This window comes from Nelumbo nucifera, chromosome 6, assembly GCF_055504915.1.
Source record: "Nelumbo nucifera cultivar China Antique chromosome 6, China Antique-T2T, whole genome shotgun sequence".
Taxonomy (NCBI): domain Eukaryota; kingdom Viridiplantae; phylum Streptophyta; class Magnoliopsida; order Proteales; family Nelumbonaceae; genus Nelumbo; species Nelumbo nucifera.
This window is the reverse complement of record NC_142654.1, coordinates 11,750,868-11,767,281: the sequence shown is the minus strand read 5'-3', so window position 1 is coordinate 11,767,281 and position 16,414 is coordinate 11,750,868. Positions and strand designations below refer to the sequence as shown.

The following is a 16,414-nucleotide window of genomic DNA, read 5'->3' as shown; positions in this document are numbered from 1 at the left end:
AAACAATTTCCAATGCAAACGGTCTGACCATCCGGGTCAATGATGGTTCGAAAACATTGCTCATTTGGTCCCGAGTCCCAACTGGTATGGGACAGAGATAACATTGGGTTAATTCGGAACGGCTTAACTGCAACCTTGGACATTCCGGCTAGAGAGAGACAAAACTCCCGAGTCCCACACTCCCATTGCTTAATTCTGAGTTTCAAATCTCCCACCGAAATCCTTCAAGTAGAGTGACAAACATATATTGATACGGCCGATGGGCATGTCGACCTATATTGAAACTGATTTTTCCTTTTTTTTGTTTTTTAAACCTGGTTCAGAAGGATCGATTTAAGACCTGTCTACCCCTTGAACCAGATTAAACCCCGAAACACCCCCTGTAGAGACATATCAGGAAACCTCGATACAACCCGATACATATCAAAATTTCAAACCTTGATCATTAATTACTTCCACTCATACGGTCATACCAATAAGGCGATACGATTTTCCAAGCAGCGTTCCACAGCTCCAGAATAGTTTAAACACAACTCCAAGATAGCAGGATTCAGATGAGAAACATTGCAATTTCAACGGGAAAGTTCCACTTACCGTGCGAAGCAACTTAGGTGTCGTTTGGTTGCACTTTTTAGAGGTCTAAATCTGAAAAATGCTACTTTTCAGACCTCACCCCTTGTTTGGTTGTACCTCTTAAACTGAGTCTGAAATTGATTTTCAGATCTTAAAATCATAGACCTTGGACTGGTTCTTAGCGTGCTCAGATGCGTTTCAGAGCTAGCCCAATGTCCAAAATATCCTTACAATTTTTCATAAATGACCCGAGTTACCCTGATACCCACAAACCCAGAAAACCTAAACATTCGACCTCTCTCTCTCTCTCCCACCACCGCCACCGCCGCTGCAACAAGCAGCAATGGTGGTTCGGTACTTCGGTGAATAATAATAATGCTTTTATTAATTATTAACTATTTTTATTAATTATTTTAATATTTTTTATTAAACATTAATTATTTTTTATTAAATTTATTTGTATTAATTATTAATTATTTTTATTAACTACTAATTTTTAATTATTTCATTAATTTTTAAAATTATTTTAATTTTTATTTGTGTAAATTATTAATTAGTAATTATTAATTATTTTAATATTTTTATAATCATTAATTAGTTTTTTAATCGTTTCATTTATTAATTAATAATTAATAATTTTTTATTTTTAATTTGTATTGTTTCAATATCATTTTGAGGTTGAAAATCATTTTTTATGAGATAATGTAAATTGAATTCAATATTTCCAAATTGTATGTTTTAAGGGTAAAACAATAAAATCAATAAATTTCACATATTAAAAGGTTGATCCAACACAAACAAACTTATGAATTCAGATCCTCTAAAAAGTAGAAAAGCAACTATGCATCGTTTTAGACTTCAGACACATTTGATATCTTTTTAACTTTTCAGATCTGAATTTCCAGATTTATTAAACACCACCTTAGTCTGATTAATCAATCTGCACTACAGCTCCAGAATGCATGCAATTGAAAATGGAAAAGAAATAGGAAAGAGAATTGCAAGGATTTAGAAGTGCCAATTTACCAAAATATCACTGTTCCCGTGTTCCATCCAAATCCCCAACGCTGCAACAATCAAAATAGAAAAGAAACACCGTCCGAGGGTGGAATACAGCATAATAAGGGGAATCAAAGGCATTTTGGTCAGCGCAACATTTCTGTTCCTAACCCATCTAGCCAGCTCATATTTCAAATGTGAAGGGCTTTCAACTCCTTAAAGAATAATATCCAAATTAACCCTAATCCAGTCGGGCAATGCAACATTATGCTTTGTTTGGGGCATCCTCTCAGTCCCAATGTCTGCAAGGGTCACATCTTCCTTGAAATAAAAAAATAACTTCCGTTTGGAAACTACTAAACTAAATATGTTTTATAACAGTATTCATAAATTAAAAATTACTCTGAATTATAAGAGTTTTCAGCCGGAAGGATGTTATTTGGCACCAGATTAGTAGGGTCATAAATTTCATATAAATTAATATTGTTTTAAACATCAACAAGCATACAAATACATCATGGCTAACATTATTTGAAAGGGTTAATTTACTAAGTAAAAGAAACTGAAAGGGGGTAAAAAAAGTTACACTTCACTCAATTCAGAAAAGGAAAAAGAAAAAAAGAAAAAAAGAAAAAAAGAAAAAAAGAAAAAAAGAAAAAAAAGAAAAATTAAACCGTTGTTCAACAAATACCTAAAGATAAATCCTATGTAAAAGTAAGAAACCTGGTTTTCAACCTATCCGCATACCTGCAAAGGCAAACATCCTTAGTAAATCATAACCCCAGAAAGTAATTTGCAAGAGACGAAGAGAAGCATTAAAAGTAGTAACAATGCTTTCAAATAACACGATTAAACCAGTAAAACTGAACAAAAAGAAGGGGTGGACAAAAATGCAGAAAAACAGTGCAAAAAGATGACAGAAATATGAAGATGTCCGAAGTTAATATTAATTTTATAAGGCTTTACGTAGTACTCTTTCAAAAAATAAGTTGCAATATCAGAAATTTGTTGCATGAACATTTCTCGCAGTTTAAAATGTTGAGAAGCATTTTTTCTGATTTCAGAAAACTTGCATTGATAACAAAAAGGGTAAACACAGCCTCCTAAATGCCAAGGCAGATCACTGACCTAAGAAAAGAATAAAAAATTATGTATTTTGTACCCTCGCTTTTCATCTGGTTATCTAATGTCATATTCTATAACTCATGTAACGTATGTACTACAAAATTTATTTTCATCTTAAAAACTATCATTTTGGTAGTTGTAAAAACAAAAACTGTAATTTAAAACAAAACCAGCTTTTTTTCGCCTTTCAAAATAAAATACAGTTCAAGATTTTTTTTTCAGATATGGTAATTTTAAAAACAAATGAAAATACAAAACATTAATTCTGTAGAAAAGCCCCTAAATTACCAGATCTGAAAGTTGAATAGAATAAGTAGTACAAGCTAGATGCCAGGGATCTCTCTTCAATGAAATAGTTTTTAAGGGCAATAATAGGTCATGCATCCAATAACTATCTACAATAATGGAGTCTCTATAACCCATGAAGAATAACATTCCCCCCCCCTCCCTGACAATGAAGGTAAGAAATTGTACCACCAATAATAATCAAAAAGATGTTACCTCATTGAATGTCCAGATTTAATGAGCAGTCAGGGAAAATGGATGAAGCATCTTGTGACAATGGATGCCAGATTTTCTTAACAAACACCCACACACTACATGATTTTAGAAATATCTAAGTTGATGACTATCCTCTGCTGTGCTGATATTGGTGCCTGGATGAATATTTATTAACATGCAATATGGATAAATTTCTGTAGTAGATTTTCCTCATTTTTTCCTAGTGACTAAACAAAATAAAGCAGTTCAGAAATTACCACTTTAGTTACAAGGCAATACAATGAGACCAATATCTGTGGTCTCATTGTAACTATGTTAGGCAACACAAAGATGCAACTATGTTACCAGGATACACCAAGGACACAGCTGGACACAGTATTGGACATATGGCGATTATAATGAAAAAAGGTATTCAACACATGACCACATGAGAGCATTTTCTTGGTAAAAACAGCGATTTGAAAATGACCTCAAATGTTATTACCTGAGATGAGTTGAAGCAGCCAACGTTTGTGCATTAACAAGGAATCAACACTTTGTATGGTAGGGCTTCAAGCTTCAAGATTTAGGAACAGTCACATTCAAGATCTTTACGTCCTGATATGGCTTGTCAGTCTTGTCTGTTTTCACCTTTTCAATAGCCTGTTGAGAATTGTGGGAGTCATAAATAGATTGTGTATGTGTGCATGCCCATGCATGTATTAAGGTCACCTAATTAGCCCAATTAGGGTTTTCTTCCATGACCTACTTTATTTCTAGCTTGGATTATATGGCTGATCTTAACTTTCCACCGAATAGGGCCCTCTAAAGTAACATATACTAAATCCTTCAAGCCACATCAACCATGCATCCAGCTGTCCATAGTATCAATTTTTTTTTTTTAACTCAGACTAGTGTAGAAGCCCGTGCGATGCACAGGTGAAAATGAATGAAAAAATAATAGTTAAAACTATAAGTAAATTCATTAATGCAAATCAAATATGATAAAGAAAATACAATTTGGGATGAAAATATTGACTTGACCACAAGTTGGGAAGGACTTGGATTTAGGCCATTAGAAAGTGGTTTGATTGATATTTGACAATTTATGTATTTCTTTGCTATTACTTTGTCAGCTGTTTGTATGTGTTATCTACTATCCTTCATGCCCTTTTTTGTATTGTCTCTAATTTGCACTTTTAACTACTTCATCATAAAATATAAAGTGGGTTGTGTCATGCCGACACAACACGATTTTGCAGGTTGTCTATGCTTTAATAGGTTGTGCCATACAAACATGTGGTCCTGGGTGGGTCGTGCCCTACTTGGCCAGAAACTCTTCAAAGGTTAGGCCTGCAGCACAAGCCCAGGTGGGCTCAGCCATAGGCCGGGGTGTAAGAGGCATGATTTTATATTAAAAATTTGAAAAGAATAATGAAAAGTTAAATAAATTAACAAAATAGACAAGAAATTGAAAAAAATCTTGAAATTTTATTCTATATGAACTTTGATGTATACAATTGTTTATATATGAAATAATAAAATTTGAATAAAATATTGATAAAAAATAAATAAAATAGTATAATATAATTGAATATATAGGACTGTTTCGTGATGGGTTGCGAGCCTATACCAGCATGGTACATTTTTTTGTTCTATATCGTGCTGATGCACGAGCCTCAAAACCCAAGCCCAACACAAATCAGGTGTATGGGCTAGCCCAATTGCTACCAGTGTTGGGTAATCCACTTTATAGTTTCACATTTATGAGAGATCAAATATTAGAATAGCAAAAAATGATAAAGGTAAAAATGAAAGGATGCAACTTTGGTTGATAGTCAATATGTTAATGGTTAGTATTCATTTTTATTGGAAAAAACTTTGTTTCATAGTGTACATCCCATTTAATGATAGGTTAGATAGACATTGGAATAACAGAAAACAAGAGGGTAAAAAGGGATCATGAGTCAATCCGATCCAAAGTCTAATCCTATTTTATCAGATTTGGACATCTTCATTATGGATTTTTGGATCGGATTGGATAATTGGATCTGATTAAAAACCAAATCGAATTCGGATCACCCCTATCCGATTCAAAAGGATCCAATATGTTATTTATATTCTATTTTTATAATTTTTTTATATTATTTATTTTTTATAAAAAACATGTATATATGATGAAAATAGTTGAAAAATACTTTCATTTTTTGTTTTCATTATTTATATTGTTATATTTTATTTTTTAATAATTTATTATTTAACAAAACTAAATCTGATTGGATCATATTTGAATATCCGACATCCTTATCGAATTCGAATCTAAATCAATATTTGTGAGATCCGATTGGATTGGATTGGGCCTAAAATTTATCAGATTGGGTTTGGATATACCTTGATTTGAATCCGATCTGATCCATTTGCATCCCAATAAAAGGGAAAGTGTAATAAGGCTTTTTGATGAAACATTGTAACCATCCTCATTTTTATTATAGATTATAAAAATATATAATGGTTATAGAGAAATTAGGGTACAATGGCTAAGGAGGGACAATAAGGCTCCATTTGTTTGCGATACAAACACCGAACCGGGGTACTTATGTACTCCACTTTGCGTTTGTGAGTGTTTGTTTGAAACGTAAAAAAATAACGATTATCAGAGCAAACCTGTATTTTCTAACAGTTTTGTACTCTAAGAAGAGAGCATTACTCTAAGAAGAATACAATTTTGTATTCTTTGGTAATTAAATTTTTTACCAAGGTTAATGCATTGGAGCATAAGATAGTTGGAGCATTTAATGATGGACCCACACTTTTGCACCAATTTCAAACAAACAAGATGAATGCAAAAACGGTTTAAAATGTGAACTAGGTTTGCATTCATGAACCGAAAAATGGATAAATATGTAGTGTACATATTTGCATTTGCATTGCAACCAAACACAATCTAATGAAAATATAAAATACTGTATATAATATTATAAAATACAATTGAAATAACAATGACTAAAGGGGGCAATAATAGAAATAGATATGTAATTGAAATAATAATGACTAAAGAAGGGTAATAATGAAAATAAATAATCGGATTACCCATCTACCATTCTCATTTTTATATATGATAATAAAAATAAATAAAAACATCCTATCTTTATTCTTCACTTGAATTGTTTGTGTCATAAAAATTAGGGTTTAATGATCGAGGGGCAATAGTGGAAATAGAAAATCAGGTCTTTTGACGTAAACCTAACCATTCTCATTTTTATAAATGGTACAGAAATGAGGATTTACTGTAGAAACATGGGAGGTTTTCAGCCTGATATTTGTTCCAAATCTAGAGAGTTTAAAAGGAATATGTGTGGTACCTCTGATCCCTAACCATCTGCCATGTTGACTAGCAGAAACACTTTTTGAAATAATTTCAGAGATATGAGAGATGACACACGCCAATAGCTTTGTAAGGAAAAATCACAATGCAAGAGCAAAATTACCTGTACAACATCCATCCCCTTTACAACTCTACCAAAGACCGTGTGCTTATTGTCAAGCCATGGTGTAGCTACAGTGGTAATAAAAAACTGAGATCCATTAGTGTTAGTCCCCGCATTTGCCATTGACACTGTGAAAGGTCTGTCATGCCGCAAACTGCAGAAGCAAAGGATAGTGGTGAATATAATGTAAATAACATGTAAACATGTCCATATGAATGCTAGAACTTGGTCAATAAATGGTAGTGGTAAGGTTGATAGTGGTACAACAGAATACAAATCATAAGTAGCACAAAGAATGCATAGCCAAACGATACAAATCATCTGAAAACGATAATATCCCTTTTGAAGATACTTGTCTTCTGATCTCTGTTAGACAGGTTACTTATCAAATGCAAGAGGAGTTGAGAACCAAAAGTCTACAAAAACTCAAAAATGCTTTTACAAGCTTCTTTATTTTCCCCCTTTTCCATAGCCTTTGGAATAAACATTATGTGAATAAAATGACCATTTCATACTTGCTAAACCATGCCCAATTTATCATACAATTTGCCAGCACAGTACAGACTAGTAAGTAGAAAGCGACACTAACCAACTTGTCTTAAGCAATAAAAGCTCCCTTTCATTGGCTTCATGAAGAAAAACTGCCTAAACCCATGTACCAGCTACACAACCTTGCAGTGACAGATTGAGAGCTCTAGTTTCTAAAGAGAGCCAAATTATTTATGTGTTTAGTCGTGACTATGCAACAAGAAAGATTGTTTTGGTGGTCTATGTTGATGGTGTTGTCATACAGGAGATCATATAGGTGGCATAAAATAAGAGCTTGAAGCCCAAGGCAGCAATTCCAGACTAAGGATCTTGGGAAGTAAAAATATTTCTTAGGCATTGAAGTGGCATGGTCAAAGCATAGTATCAACTTATCTCAAAGGAAATATGAGTCAAGTCTACTTGAAGAAACCGGGTTATTGGGTCAGTGTTGCATGCTATCCTAAATGGATGACAATTGACATGTCCATGTCAAACAAGAATTGGAGTCTGACACTCCACGGATTCTTGGGGAAACTTATATGTAAAATTTCCTTTCCATCTCCTAGCTTATTTGGCATACATGAACAACTAATGCACAAGATAAATGCCATTTTTCATATCAAACTTTGTTTGGTAACAAAAGCAACATTTTGTTGCAGGTATATAATTTGAATTCAAACAAACATGAACAATTTAAATAATATAACTTTTCCATTAACATCTCCATGAGGCCATGTTTTCTCATCTTGCTGAGTTAGATTCTTAGACACACATAGAATTCTGACTCCCATGTTCATGTCCATACAACATTAATTAGGAATATAAATTCCTATGGGTCCTAATACAAAGTTGAGTGTTGACCAAGAAGAGCTGTTTGAAAACCTAAGATGGTATATTAGGTTACTTGGAAAGATTATCTTACTATTACTAGATCCAATATTGCACTATTTGCAAGTGCGCTAAGTTGGTTTATGTAGGGCCTTCTTCCTTATTGGGAAGCAGTTATAAGAGTGTTGTGATATTAGAAAAGAGCACCAAGAGATGGGCTGTTGTATATGGTTGGTAAGAACTTGATTAGGACGTACAGATGTAGACTGGAGTTGATCATTATCTAATAAAAGGTACACAATGGGTTATTGTACATATTGTACATACATTCTTGGTAGGTAAACTAGTTGCCTAAAAGAACAAGAAGCAAAGTGTCGTTGCTAGAATTAGTGTAGAAGCAAAATGTCAAGTTATGGCTCATACTACATGTGAGTTGATGTGATTAAAAAACAAGACCTATGGAATTATTTTATCATAATCAGACTGCTACACAGACTGAATCCAATGCAATGTTTCATGACCAAGGAGCATTTATAACTCCTGGTGGAAATAGTAGCTACATCATAGCGTCATTTCTAACTCCCAAGGTGCATTTATCCACAGCATAGAAATGCTTGATGGATTGCTAAGCAAACTGAACTTAGAAAAAAGCCTTTGATCATGTAAGCTGGAGATTCCTAGATCATCTTCTTAAAAATCCACAGCATAGAACATTGGCAGCAAGTGGATAAGGTGGATCAATGGTATGCATCTCAAACACCCAAGTTCTTTATTCTTCTTAATGGCTCTCCAATGATGATCTTTAAAAGCTCGAGGGGGCTAAGGTAGGGAGACCCCATCTCCAGATTCTCTCCACTCTTTGTTTGTCTTATCAAGGCTTTGGCCGCTCTCACAAATAAAACTTTGGATGGTTTAAGATTGCATCTTGAGAAGAGCTCCCTGGTTCCAGTTAGCCAGGTTCCTACAAAACCTTGCAATGGTCCTTGGATGTAAGATTTCTTAGCTGTGAAACATCTACTTGGGACTGCCACTTGGATCTAAAAGTTCATCATGATACCTTTAGGACCGGGTGATAGAAAGATGCCATAAAAAGATTTCATCTTGGAAGGTAGGTATCTTTCCAAGGGTGCAAAATTAACTCTAATTAGAATACACTTTGTCAAGCTTCCCAGCCACTTCCTCCCACTCTTCCCTATTCTATCAAAGGTTGCAACCAGTATAGAAAAACTACTAAGAGACTTATAGAAAAGATGGAATGACGACAAGAAGATTTATCTTGTGGATTGGGCAAAAATCTACACTCCAAAGCAATCTGGGGTCTTGGCACAATACAAAATTAAGGAGGTCAATGTAGCTCTTCTAAGCAAGTGACACTGGAGATTCTCTGGTGAGCCTCATAGTCTTCCCTCACCACAACCAGAGCAATCTGGAAAGGCATTCAAAAGATCCAGCCACATTGCTTGTGGGCATCTCTCTTAAAGTGGGCAAAGGAACCAAGCTGAGATTTTGGCCAGATGCATGGTGTGGGGAAAAAGCACTATCTGATTTATATCCTGCCCTTTTTCACTTGGTCACAAACAGGGAGGCTATTGTTGCTGACATCTTGAGTTTAGAAGAAACCTTGGACTAAGAGATTGAGAAGCTTGCGGATATGCTCAGTCAGCTCCAGATCATTCAGCCTACATCTGACTGAAGATAGCATAATTTGGAGCTGGTAGGGAAGGGAGTATTTTTTTTATTGGAAACGGCAACTTCATTAAGCAAATTAAGAAATGTCAGTAAACCCCGAAAGTACTTATTACAATTCTGCCAAGAATAGGTTATCCCATACAAAGCTGTTTGGGCTCAGGATGTACCCTCCAAGGTGGCCTTCATTATCTGGACTGCAGCCTTAGGCAAATGCATACCAAAGACTGATCAGGAGAAGTATCTCCATTTCTTCGGCTGACTTCCCCTTATAGGCAGTTTTAAGTTGCTGCACTTTGGACCATCTGGATGGAGAGGAATAGCAGATTTTTGAAAACAAGTCCTCTCAAACGGATGAGATTATCTACAATGACTGCTAAGATCTTCTCATGGGCTAAAGCTATCAACATTTTTTCAGACTCTTTTTTGTAATGGTAACTAGTGTACTTTTTGAAATTTTGTGATTATCATACCATGTACAATTACACTGTTCAGAGTTTCTCCCTCCCATTTCAGCAATACAAATATACTAAAAACTACACCCTATGTTAAGTTTGAGGACCAACTTGCAGGTTTGTTTACTAAGGTCTAAGGATAGAAAAATGGATTGCATTTACACCAAGCTGGAGCTGTATGACATATACTAATGTTAAAGTGTATAAACTCAAATAGATGTGGGGTATTTCTGTCCCCTTTTATAACTTAAGCAGGGGAACATGTAATTTTCATGTATTTAAAAGAGTATAAATACCATCTGCCTACTAGGTGGGGTTACATTCTCCACCGAACAGGTTCCACTCTAGATACAATTATTCCACTCCTCTTCTCTGTTGTGTTACCACTTTAACTCTCAATCATATTCACACAATCATTTCTGTAAATGCATTTTTCTTTTTCTTTTTTTTTTGGCTTCATGGGGCTACACAACCGGCGGGGGGCAGCCCATCCCCCTCCCTTAACCCCCAACCCTGGCAGCAGCAGGACTTGATCCCAGGTCTCTACTCCAATGAGTCAGAGATCCTACCAACTGAGCCACCATCAATTGGTTTAAATGCATATTTCTTATTTACTATAATAGCAGGACAGAGTTCAGAAAGCAGAAAAGTGTGTTACTCTAGTACAAAAGCAAAAAACAAAGGCTGCATTAACATACTGCATTACATTAATTTTTTTCAAAACTCTTACCTTTTATGGAACTCATCTTCAAACTCCCTTCCCCAGATAGATTGGCCACCAGTGCCATCTCCCAAAGGATCCCCTGTCTGTATCATGAAGCCCTTGATGACTCGGTGGAAGATGAGATTATCGTAATACCCATTCCGGCAGTGGGTTGTGAAATTTTCCACAGTTTTAGGGCATTCTTCTGGGTACAGTCTCATATGGATATCACCCAATGTTGTGTGCAATATCTGACAAAATAAGGGAAAGAAAACACGAGAGAGAGAGAGAGAGAGAGAGAGAGAGGGAGAGAGAGGATAAATGCAGTCAGTAGATTCTGTTAAGAGGCCAGAAGTACCAAAAGAACTTACCAATGGTTGATCATAGAAAACTCACCACATTGTCTGGAAGAGATGTTGTCACAGATTTTCCTATATCTGAAACAGCCAAAAGTTCATCAGGAGGAGGCTTTTCATTAAATACATCCCTTCCCTTAGTTGCATCTTCAGGCTCCTCTGGTTCCCTACGACTGTTAAAAACAGAATAACAACATCAGGAATCTGAAAATTGTCAGATAATGTAGAAGAGTTTTAGTACCTGAAGAAATAAATCCTGTGCTTCTTGAAAGCACAACAAACGAGAGTAGGATCTGTCAAAGGCTCTTTGCTCTCATTAACATTTGATGCAGCCCCAGGAATTTTCCTAACTTTTTTGTTGCTTCTGTCACCTTGATATAGAGCAATTCTCAAGAACCTATCATTGTTCTCTACTTTTCCTAGAATCCGGGTAACCTTATTGGTATGTAAATTTACAATCTGTAAAAATAACACGATAAAAGATCATTTGGTTAGGTACTGGCGCTAAATGGAATAAACAAGTAGCATAAGTTAAATTTACTGCTCATAAAGGCAATGGAAGTCAATTAAATAGCTTTTAGCAAATCATATTTATCAAAAAGCTGTGCATTTGAAGAATCCACCTCGATTTTAAACTAAAATGGAAGCTCTATGAAGTGCATCTGCTTATGTGTAGAGGCCATTATAGCCCCCAGAAACACATGAAGAAAACTTCCAACCAAGATGCAAGACTACAAATTGAATTTATGGCAGCTGCATGTTGAGTTGCCCAACTTGAACTTCAACTACATCAGGCTCAGGTTAGGGCTTGGACTCATTGACAATTTTGATAAATTCCCACTCAACCCAACCCAAGTTCCATCCCTAATCAAAATCAAAACATGATAGGAAACTCACACTCCAATCTACCAACTAATTCCTACACAACAAAATTCTGAATCTTCAACCCATCAGAATGCACCTATAAACATAATTTAGCACCAGAAAGACTAAAAAAGACGACCAACTAAATGAAATGATATCCCCAAAATAAACCTACTCTTACTGATTCGAAATGCCAAGCTAAAATCAACAACCAATTATCTGGCTTCCACTTTCCCTAAAACAACACAATGTGTGGAAAGTCATTGTTGAGCTTGCCTTTATGCCAAGTAATGTTGCATATATAATGAAATTTGAGCTTTCATCAAATATTGCATTTGGTTGTGGCACATTTTCTGTTTTTTCAATTTCCTTCTCAATAGCCATTCTTCGTCCAAAATCAATTGCTTCTAGACGATAGAGAGGAGCATCACTTCTCTGTAGATCCTGGGCCACCTAATCAACAGAAGATAGAGAATTCCCGCAATGAGCTTCCAAAAGCACTACTACCCTGAAGCGATTGACATTACAAGGAAATAAAAATTACCTCAAGAGATTCATCATAAACCCGTCTTAGTTTACCCGTTCTAAACCAAAAGATACGTATTCTTCGATCAGGGGATGTAATGGCAAATTGGTTGCCATCTGGACTAACCTGAAATTAAAAATAAAATAAGGTTTAAATGCAAGTGGTAAGGTAAGGAAAAAAAGTTTACAGATGGACTTTGTTTGCAACTAAAAAGAGCAAGAGATGGTGAAAGAAGATGCTAATCGAACATAAATTTCTTTTTAAGATAGAAAATTTTGTACCTCAATTGCAGATGCAGTTGTTTTGCATTTTATAATTTCAAAGAGATTAGTATCACTTTTCAACCGGAAGCTCACCCTGCAAGCAATAATTGGCATGTCATCGTAAGGAAGTATTTAGTCATATCAATGACTGATCATGTCATTGAATTAGTAAATAACACTTTCCATGAAACTTGTTTATTTACTCTAGAACTGCAACACAACACCAACATTTTCAAGGGAAATGCTAACTGATGCATCCTACTTTTGCAACCAATGAGTGCACTGGTGTTTTAAAAGCGCAAGGCGCAAAAAAGGCGTAAGGGCCAATTTGCACCTGAGGCGAGAGGCGCAAGGCGCGCACCTTTTTGAAGCAAGGCACAAAAATACAAAAAAAAAAGCTAAAAAATCAAAAACAATGTCAGAAAAATCAATAAAAATGGCAAAAAAATTCAAAAATGCAAAAAAATATTAAACATAATATTAATAAGAAATATAAACTTAATTTTTAAAAGTAATGGTTTTAAAAAACCTATTATCTAAAATTAAAATACATAAACATTCATAAAAAAAAAATTAAAATACATAAACATAACATGTAAAGCATATTCAAATGTAAAGCCCATAATCTCTTTTTTTTTTATAATTGAAATAATTTTATTAATCAGCAATAGACAATAGTACAAAGTCCCCAAGGAAAGGCACGAGATGCATCCTCTCTGGGCTAGTTAAGTACAGATTTCCAAATTAATAACAACTTACAAAGAAGCACAAAAAAGATCTTCCCTAGAAACCCCCTGTTTGGCTAAAGCATCAGCCAAAGAATTAGCAGACCTACTAACCCATTTTACCTCAACTCTCATATTGTTGGTTAACCACTTTACTTTTTTTATGAGATCTTTGTAGCCCCAAATGGTAGTATCCAAGATTAGGAGCCACCTTGTTACCACCTGAGAGTCCCCTTCAACTAGGAGATGCTCCACCCCAAGCTGGTTGGCGATCTGAATTCCTTGTACTGCAGCAAGGATTTCTGCCCTTGTAGAATCCCCCACTCCCACCGGTCCTGAGAATAGGAAAATTATGTTGTTTTCCTTATTTCTCAGGATACCCCCTATACCTGAAGGTCTGGGGTTGCCTTGGCTGATTCCATCAAAGTTCAGCTTGATGACACCTTCCAAAGGTGAAACCCATTCTGACAGAATTCTATCCTTCTTTGTTGAAGTGTTAGTTATTACTAGCCAATTCCTCCACAACTCGTCAAAGGAAAAGTCATCAAAGATATCCACAATTTTCAGCCAATGGATTGCTCTTGTTAGGATACAATCCTTCATTTTATCTAACCCTCTTTCCTTCTCTAAGCAAAATTCTTGCATTCCTTTCCTCCCAAAGAGTCCATAGAGTGGCTACCCTGACACATTTCCACATGACCTTACCTCTTCTAGTGTGCCAAACAAAGATAGATGGGTTGAATAACAAGCTTAAATCAGAAGGCATAGACCACCTACCTCCAAATAAACAAAGGCTCCACTCCATATAGCTGATGAATTTGGGGAAGCGAGGGAGAATACCATGTATAGCCTTCCAAGGTGTAGTAAGAGTAGCTCAGCGAGATATCCCGAAATCCCAACCATTTCCTACACAACCATGAATGTTTGCCACCACCTCATGCCATAATCTCTCTCTCTCTCTCTCTCTCTCTCTCTTGGGGCCATCTCCATAGCCACTTCCCTAGAAGGGCTACATTCTTCAGCACTATGTTCCCTATCCCTAAACCCCTTTCTTCCTTTGGTTTGTTAACTATCTCCCATCTGATCAAGTGATCCTTTTTCACCTCTCCTGGTTCCCATAGAAAGTCCCTCATTCTCTTCTCCAGTTTCTTAGCCTCCCTTGGAGGAATCCTAAACACTGAAAGGAAGTAGGTTGGAAGGTTGGCAAGTGTAGCCTTAATTAAAGTCAGCCTACCCCCTATTGAAATGTAATTCTTTTTCCAAGCCGCCAAGCACTTATCAAATTTCTCCACAATAGGGGCCCAGAAACTACTTTCTTTAGGGTTGGCTCCTAAGGGTAGCCCTAAGTATGTCAAAGGCCAAGAAAAAAATATTGCAACCTAAGCATTCTACAATGGATTCAATCTCCCTATTCTCCAAGTTTACTCCAGCCACACAACTTTTATCAAAATTTACCTTCAAGTTGGAGACCATCTCAAAAGTACTTATTAAAATCTTAAGGTTCTCCACTTTGCTCAACTCATTCCCTTCACAGAAAATAACAATATCATCAGCAAACTGAATGAGTTACTGGAATGCCTCTTCTCCCTATTCTCCATCCCTTTATTTGGCCCTCGTCATCTTCTTTGGAGATCATCCTACTAAAGGCATCAGCAATAAGTGTAAAGAGGAAAGGGGAGAGTGGATCCCCTTGTCTTAAGCCTTTATTGGCTGGGAAAAAGTCCTTAACCACCCCATTCACCAACATTGAATAACGACAAGAGTTTAAGCATCCTCTTATCCAATTACACCATTTATCCCCAAATCCACGTCTTCTTGACATCTCCAGCAGGAAATCCAATCCACTAAGTCATAGGCTTTCTCCAAGTCCAGTTTGCAAACAAATCCTTTCCTGCCCGATTTCCTTATCTCGTCCACACTCTCATTTGCAATAAGGATCTGATCTATAATTTGTCTATCCTGTATAAAGGCTCCTTGTGATTGGCTAACGAGAGAGGTGAGAACTGCTTTGATCCTCCTAGAGAGCACTTTTGCCAGAATCTTATAGATGCTTGTCACCAGGCTAATTGGCCGAAAATCTTTGGGGTGTTTGGCATCATTCTTTTTGGGAATTAAGACTATAAAGGTGGCATTGATTCCAGGACTCAAAATGTTTATCCTCAAATTCTCTAAATACTCCAATTAAGTCTTCTTTGACTATGTCCCAACAGTCCTGATAAAATGCCATTGTAAATCAGTCAGGACCCGATGCCTTAACCCAATCCATAGAAAAAACAGCTCGTTCAATTTCCTCTTCCTCAATCATTCTTTCCATCCATCCCTTATCTGTTTGGTTCAATGTTGGCCAATTCTCCACCCCTACTATTAACCAATTCTCTAAGGGTCTTTGAAAGATGGATTTGAAGTGATCCACAATCCTACTGGCAATCTCCTCTTGAGAGGTTATCTCCACACCATCAACCTCAAGCTTTAGTATCACATTTTTCCTCCTCCCATTAGCCAAAGCATGAAAGAATTTGGTATTCCCATCCCCTTCCTTGATCCACTTATGTCTAGATTTTTGTCTCCAAGAGATCTCCTCCCTCAACAAAGTCTCCTCTAACTCCTTTTTCAGTTTCCTCCTCATTTCTCTGGCTTTCTCATCCATTATCCCTTGGGATTCTTTTGCATCTAACTCCTCAATCTGAACCAATAATCTAACTTTTACCTCCTCCACTCTTCCAAATTGATCTTTATTCAATTCTTTTATTTTGCCTCTCAACCTTTTTAATTTTTTTGTAGAATCTAACCCCATCCCATTTCACTTCTCTCATCT

General features: G+C 36.0%; 1 protein-coding gene across 2 annotated transcripts in view; it reads right to left on the bottom strand.

The window, feature by feature from the left end:
* Positions 1-2,022: 2,022 nt before the first annotated feature.
* The window catches only part of CYP71 (cyclophilin71), a 38,045-nt gene continuing 23,653 nt past the window's right edge, over positions 2,023-16,414 (bottom strand). For both annotated transcript variants that reach the window (XM_010245789.2, XM_010245780.3), the window contains exons 6-14: positions 12,893-12,968; positions 12,630-12,737; positions 12,362-12,538; positions 11,463-11,680; positions 11,262-11,394; positions 10,893-11,116; positions 6,666-6,819; positions 3,683-3,840; positions 2,023-2,319 (exon numbers count right to left, since the gene is read on the bottom strand). In XM_010245789.2, coding sequence (XP_010244091.1) covers positions 3,757-3,840; positions 6,666-6,819; positions 10,893-11,116; positions 11,262-11,394; positions 11,463-11,680; positions 12,362-12,538; positions 12,630-12,737; positions 12,893-12,968 — 1,174 coding nt within the window. In that variant the 3' untranslated portion in view covers positions 2,023-2,319; positions 3,683-3,756. The remainder of the gene's footprint in view (positions 2,320-3,682; positions 3,841-6,665; positions 6,820-10,892; positions 11,117-11,261; positions 11,395-11,462; positions 11,681-12,361; positions 12,539-12,629; positions 12,738-12,892; positions 12,969-16,414) is intronic.